The sequence below is a fragment of the Zingiber officinale genome, chromosome 7B, assembly GCF_018446385.1.
Source record: "Zingiber officinale cultivar Zhangliang chromosome 7B, Zo_v1.1, whole genome shotgun sequence".
Lineage (NCBI taxonomy): Eukaryota > Viridiplantae > Streptophyta > Magnoliopsida > Zingiberales > Zingiberaceae > Zingiber > Zingiber officinale.
The window spans coordinates 31,326,356-31,332,305 of record NC_055999.1 but is presented as its reverse complement, the minus strand read 5'-3'; the positions used below and the strand labels follow the sequence as shown (position 1 = coordinate 31,332,305).

The 5,950-nt window shown below is 36.0% G+C and overlaps 1 protein-coding gene across 1 annotated transcript; it reads right to left on the bottom strand.

Moving 5' to 3' along the window:
• Positions 1–2,924: 2,924 nt before the first annotated feature.
• On the bottom strand, positions 2,925–4,416 carry LOC122004285 (uncharacterized protein At2g29880-like). The gene is made up of 3 exons (XM_042559196.1): positions 4,367–4,416; positions 3,646–3,985; positions 2,925–3,560 (listed from the first exon to the last, which is right to left on the bottom strand). The coding sequence occupies exons 2-3, from the start codon at positions 3,973–3,975 to the stop codon at positions 2,925–2,927; spliced, it is 966 nt and encodes a 321-aa protein (XP_042415130.1). The 5' UTR covers positions 3,976–3,985; positions 4,367–4,416.
• Between the last annotated feature and the right edge of the window lie 1,534 nt (positions 4,417–5,950).

The following is a 5,950-nucleotide window of genomic DNA, read 5'->3' as shown; positions in this document are numbered from 1 at the left end:
AAATTAATAAAATTAAGAATTTTATTAAAATAGAAAATTTTGAAATTAAATTATTTAAACTATATAAATGTTATTTTATACTTCTATATAAATGTTATTTATCTCAAGTCATCAATCTATAGAGTCTGTCAAGCTCAGCAATCGAGCTCTCTACATGCCACTCGACTAACATTTGATCTCATTGAGTCACATTACTCAATTCAATATAACCCAAGGAGATGATCCTATTCTTGCGATAAATGTATTTGTAATAGTTGGATAAATGTATTTGTAATAATTGAGAACCACTTGCGATAAAAATATATTCGCATTTCACAAAACAATCCAACATGACTTTTGATGACCTTTAGAACTTTGGAATGGGAAAAAGTTCACTTATTCTGCAATAAGCATGAAACAGTTGTAGTTTCTCCTGGTCTTCTTCTAGTACATGACACGTTCTACGCGATTGTGATTTGTATCGGCAAAATCCTTATCTATGAAAGAAAGATGAACCTAGATCCTCAAGTGCCTGCATACATTTCAACAAAATTTTAGTGGCAATCACGAACGACCAAATGTACAAGAAAAAAACATGCTTGGAATAACTGATAACAAATGACCAAATGACCAAATGTACAAGAAAAATTACTGTGATGATAACTTGTGTATACCTTCATCACAGTAACTTTAGATTGAACCAAACTCTACATATCATCCAGTTGACATCATTGCTGGCAAAAGCATCATAAATGCATTCGCCAATCTGGAAAGTTAATTACAAAAGACATTAGCTATTTATAAAAACAAACTGTTGCGTTCTTTACGCTTTTAGCATTACAAAACTTTAACATCATATAAAAAAAGTTCAAAAAATATCACATAACGTAGAGAAAGCATTACATATCATAACATCAAATGAGTGACAATGCTGACCTCTTCCCATTCCACACAATCAGCTTTAGAAGTAAAGGAAAGAACTGGAAACACAAATTAGAAAGTAACAAATAAGAATCTAGATGTATCAGTTATTTGCAAGGAAATGATATTGAACAATGAAATTATAAAACAGATATAAAATAGATTGTAACATAATATTCAAGGGTAAAGTTGTCTTTTCTATTCCTTCACAAAAATCAAGAGCCACAGATTGTAACAAAAAGCTTCCCATCTGAGCTAATTACAAATTGTAACAAAAAGCTTCCCAACCAAAATTTAAAACAAAAAACAGCCAATTATAATAGTCATTCATAACAAAATCAAGAGCCATAAAAGGCTGAAACCAGACATTAGCTAATTACGGATGATGCTCCACATAATCATTCCACATATGACTTGCAATGTCATCACGTATATGTCCCATCTGAGCTGTTTGACTTGGATCAATTGGAATCGGCTCTTGATCACCAAAACTATCTTCAACTCCAGACATGAGCATATCTTCAGATGAATACTCCATAAATAAATTATCCATTGCATGATGCCGACGTATGAAATTATGCACCGCACAACATGCAAGTGGAATTAATCTTTGGCTAGTAATTGGATAGTTTGGCATATCTTTTAAAATTCGAAATCTTGCCTTAAGCACCCCAATGCATCGCTCAATAATATTACGACATGTGCTATGCCTATAATTGAACAACTCTTCCTTCCCCCTTGGTCTGCCTTGCCGTCGATAATCTCTCAAGTGATAGCGTTGACCTCGATACGGAGCAAGAAACCCCGGCATATTTGGGTAACCAGAATCAACCAAATAAAATTGATCTGTGATAGTATTATCAAATTAATTAATAATGTAAAATACCTACATAAATGAATATATATAGAGAATTTTTTCTATTACTTACCACCGCAAGGTTTAGGAAAATGATTTTCATGCCTAGTCAAAGCGTCTATGAACACCCTTGAATCATTTGTTGTCCCCTCCCAGCCCGTATACACAAATGTAAAAAGCATATCGAAATCGCATACAAGCATCACATTTTGTGTGACAATAACCTTTCTACCACGAAAGATGTTTGAATTGATGTCGGTGCCCATGCCGATACGTGAGTTCCATCAATAGCTCCAAGACAATTCTAAAAATACACAATGTCTTAGTAAAGATATGTTGTTAATGTAACTAGATACATTAGGGTAAAATATATACCTTAAAATATGGAAACCACTTTGGATTATGCAATATGCGAGGATGGACGCCATTGTGTTCATATGGTCGAATAATATGTGTGCCCAATGTACAAACAGCTCGTAAAACTCGTTTGAACCACTTGCTACAAGTGTACAATGAATGTTGAAATCGATCTGCACATATTCGATGTCGTGTGTTGTGCCCGATGATTAGTAAGAACATAGCGACACCTTCTTCAACAGTAACTTTCTTTCCATCTTGTAATAGATTCATCTCTTTTAATGTCCTACAAAAATTCACGAACACATGTTTCGACATACGAAAATTATCAAAGCAAACTTGAGGGTGCCCATCAAGTATTTCTTGAATATACATCCTCCCAGTAAGAGATGACGTTCGACAAGGCATCCGATCAATAGATCTATGAAACTGAGTCATTTCATGAAAAAAATCATTTGCATGGCTCAAAATAAGAAGCAAATTGATATCTGGGCCTAATTCATCATAGTCATCAGATTCATCATCAGAGTTTGACATGATCTGCAATAAATCGATATTAAACTCAGCACACATGTATAAAATTAATTATGAATTGAGGCAAACCAATAAACAATTAAAATTTAAAAAGCATGACATAGTCATCAACATTAAATTTCAAAATATCAAATATGTCTTAAACATTCAATCCACAAAATAGCAAATATGTCTTACAGTTTACACATTCAAGTCACAAAATCAAAAACCATCATTACTTAAAAAGTCTCCGGCTAGGTAATAAAAGCAATCCCCATGAACTTGTCAACATATGACCCTACACACGGTCGAGATTGAGGCAATCCAACCATCCAGCTCTCCTATTTGATGGAATTTTCATGAAAACCTCTCGTAGCCAAGGTTTACCGAAAGCTTCTGTAGCTTTTGTGTACACTTGGTTTGATAAGTCATCCATCTGATTTAAAACCTGCATGCACATATCTATAGAGTAAGGATCACTGAACCCGCTCGTTCCAGTAGAGGAAGAAATTTCTTGTTCGCGTTCTAACTTAGTAGCCCTCAAATCTAGGTATTTTTGCCTAGCAATAGATTCTTGACTCAGGTGTTGCAAGGTATCACTCCACTTGTCCATATAAGCATCATATTTTTCAGTTTTTGAACGCTTAGGATCTTTACGTCGATGACTCTCAGTTGATTCTGTACTACGACGTCGGCGATTGTTAGGTTCCCCTCCAACGTCCTCATTCTCGTCATCGACAACTTCAACATATGAGCTGACACCTCTGTTAATGAATGCTTCTTCGAGCTCTCTCTCTTCATCAGATGTGGGAGGTAATTGAGTAGAAGCTCTATGCATATCACCAGTTGCAGTTGTCCCGCCGAAAATTTCACTAAGAATGTGAAAATGATCACATCCTTCCTTTCGTATTGACTTATACTCCTTTTTATTTTTCTGTTCCATTGATTACAAAAAAATACATTTTATTATACATAAACATACAATAAAATTATATATTTGATTAGATATAAGTATTTACCAGATAAAATTCTGCCCACACTTCCTCTGGAGCATTCACTTTATTGGTGTCAGGATCCATTGTCACACCAGTATGCGCAAGCAATGCTGCAAAAAGACGTTGTCTTGTGCGTAGACGATTCCATTTACCTTTGAGCCTTTCTACACCATAATTCTTGTTCGTAACCTGATATAATTCTTTGTTGATCTCCTCCCAAACCGTATTAGTGAAGGTAGATGTTTGTAACTTATTGTGCTTCACTTTTTCATAAATGATATCGACAAACATGGCAACATTTGTCTTTGACCAATCATACTTCTCAATTTCGATACTTGGATTATGCCCTCCCATAATGTAATCTCTAAAAATTGCCAATATTAAAGCCGACATAAAAATGTAGAGCAACATATATTAGAAAATGTAATACCCAAAGCAATACCCTAAGCAAGTTAAAGCATGTAGAGAAAAAAAATTGGTATGTACATCCAAGTCTTATGTCATTGACTTGTAATTCATGCATACCTCTATAATGAACTTTATTTTTACTATTTCATATTATAAGACTGGGCCTCAAGATCTGACACTATCTTTTTACTATATGGTGCTTACAAAACAAAATTGCATTTTCAGAAACATTATTTGGCCTTTCAGGTTCAAATTAGAATGAAAAAGTGAATAGAACAAGTGGAAAAAATTTGAAGTTAAACAGAAGGATCAAAAAATCAACGGGTTGTTTACTCACAACTCTGACTGATGAAACAACAAAATCTCTTCCCGGAGGATCTAACACATTAGATGACAATCTGATCGTATAGTAGCCATCTTCTTTCAATAGTTTCTGCAGGAAATTAAATTTAACGATTCAGTGTCCATTCTATTACTCATCTAAATTCCAGTCGCACACAAAAAAGACATTTTTCTTCCAAAGCAAATTACCTTGAAAGCCTTCTTTTCTTCCTCTGTTAATGCGTTTCTGGAGAACTTCTTTTCTAGTAAGTTGATGCCCCAATGTAGAGAAAACAAGGGAACGGTGAAATAGAAAGGGGAGGGGAGAAGGAGGCTCAGCCGGCGGCGGGTCGAGCGTCGCCGGCGCCGCGATGAAGAAGGAGAAAGGGGAACGGAGAGGGCTCGGGTCGGTGCTGAGAGGCGGCGATGGAGACAGCTAGGGTTCGGCGTCGCTAGGGGGAAGCCAGCGTGGTGGAGAAAGGGAAAACTAGGGCACGGTGAAATAGAAAAGGGAGGGGAGAAGGAGGCTCGGCCGGCGGCGAGTCGAGCGTAGCTGGCGCCGCGATGAAGAAGGGGAAAGGGTAATCGCCGTCGCGAGAGAGGGGAGAAAGAAATAAAGAAAAGGAAATGCGCTGCAGCAGCGCGTTTTCTCACGGAGGCAGTGCGCGTTTTCTCATTTCTGATATTTGAGCGCATTTTCCCATTTTCGTTAGAAAATGATAAAATAGCGTTTTCTATTTTTCTAGGAAATGACTTTTCATTTTCCAGAAAACGGAAATGAAAAACACACACCAAACAACTATTTCCAAAAAAAAAGAAAATGAAAATAGGAAAATATCAAACCAAACGCAGCCTAAGTTTGCTACCTCTTCCCCCTTAACATAAAAGAGAATATGTAAAGGGAAAATTCTATTTTCTCTCATTTTTCTCATTCTCTCATCTCCCTCACCGAAACCTCAGTTCCCCCTCTCCTCCATTTTCGGCCCCAAGCCAAGGTTTTCTCCTAAGAAAACCTAAGATACAAGGAGGACTTAGCAAGGGAATCAAGGGAAAGGAACTAGAAGAAGAGGCTACTTCTTCTTCACCATACCTTAGATCCACAAGCGAAAAGGATGTAAGCTTCCCCTCACTTGTGGTACAAGGCTTTTATGTGCTTTTTGGATTTTATGAGGATTTTAAAACCTAGAAACAAGTTTAAGAAAATTCGGCCAAGAAGAGCTTTCAAAATCTAGTGATGTTTAAAACTAGTCTTCATTTCATGATAGATTTTTTATGCTATGTAGAAGGGTTTTTCTTCATGTTTTTATACCTATATGATACTTGATCAGTGGGGTACTTAACCCTAGAATTTCGGCCAAAAATATTTTAAGGAGGCTAGGGAAATTATTGTTTTACCAAATTAGTACAAGATTCTCCCTATGAAATATTAAGGATCTTGTATTAGTTTTCTTGCTTAAAATATATTTGAAACTAAAAGAAAACCTCTTATATGTTTCGGCCAAGAAATGGTTTAGGGTTAGGAAGACCTTTAAATTTAAATAACCATGCTCATGTGATAGAATACAAAGATCTTAAAGGATTTGTATGCTTGAATATTGCT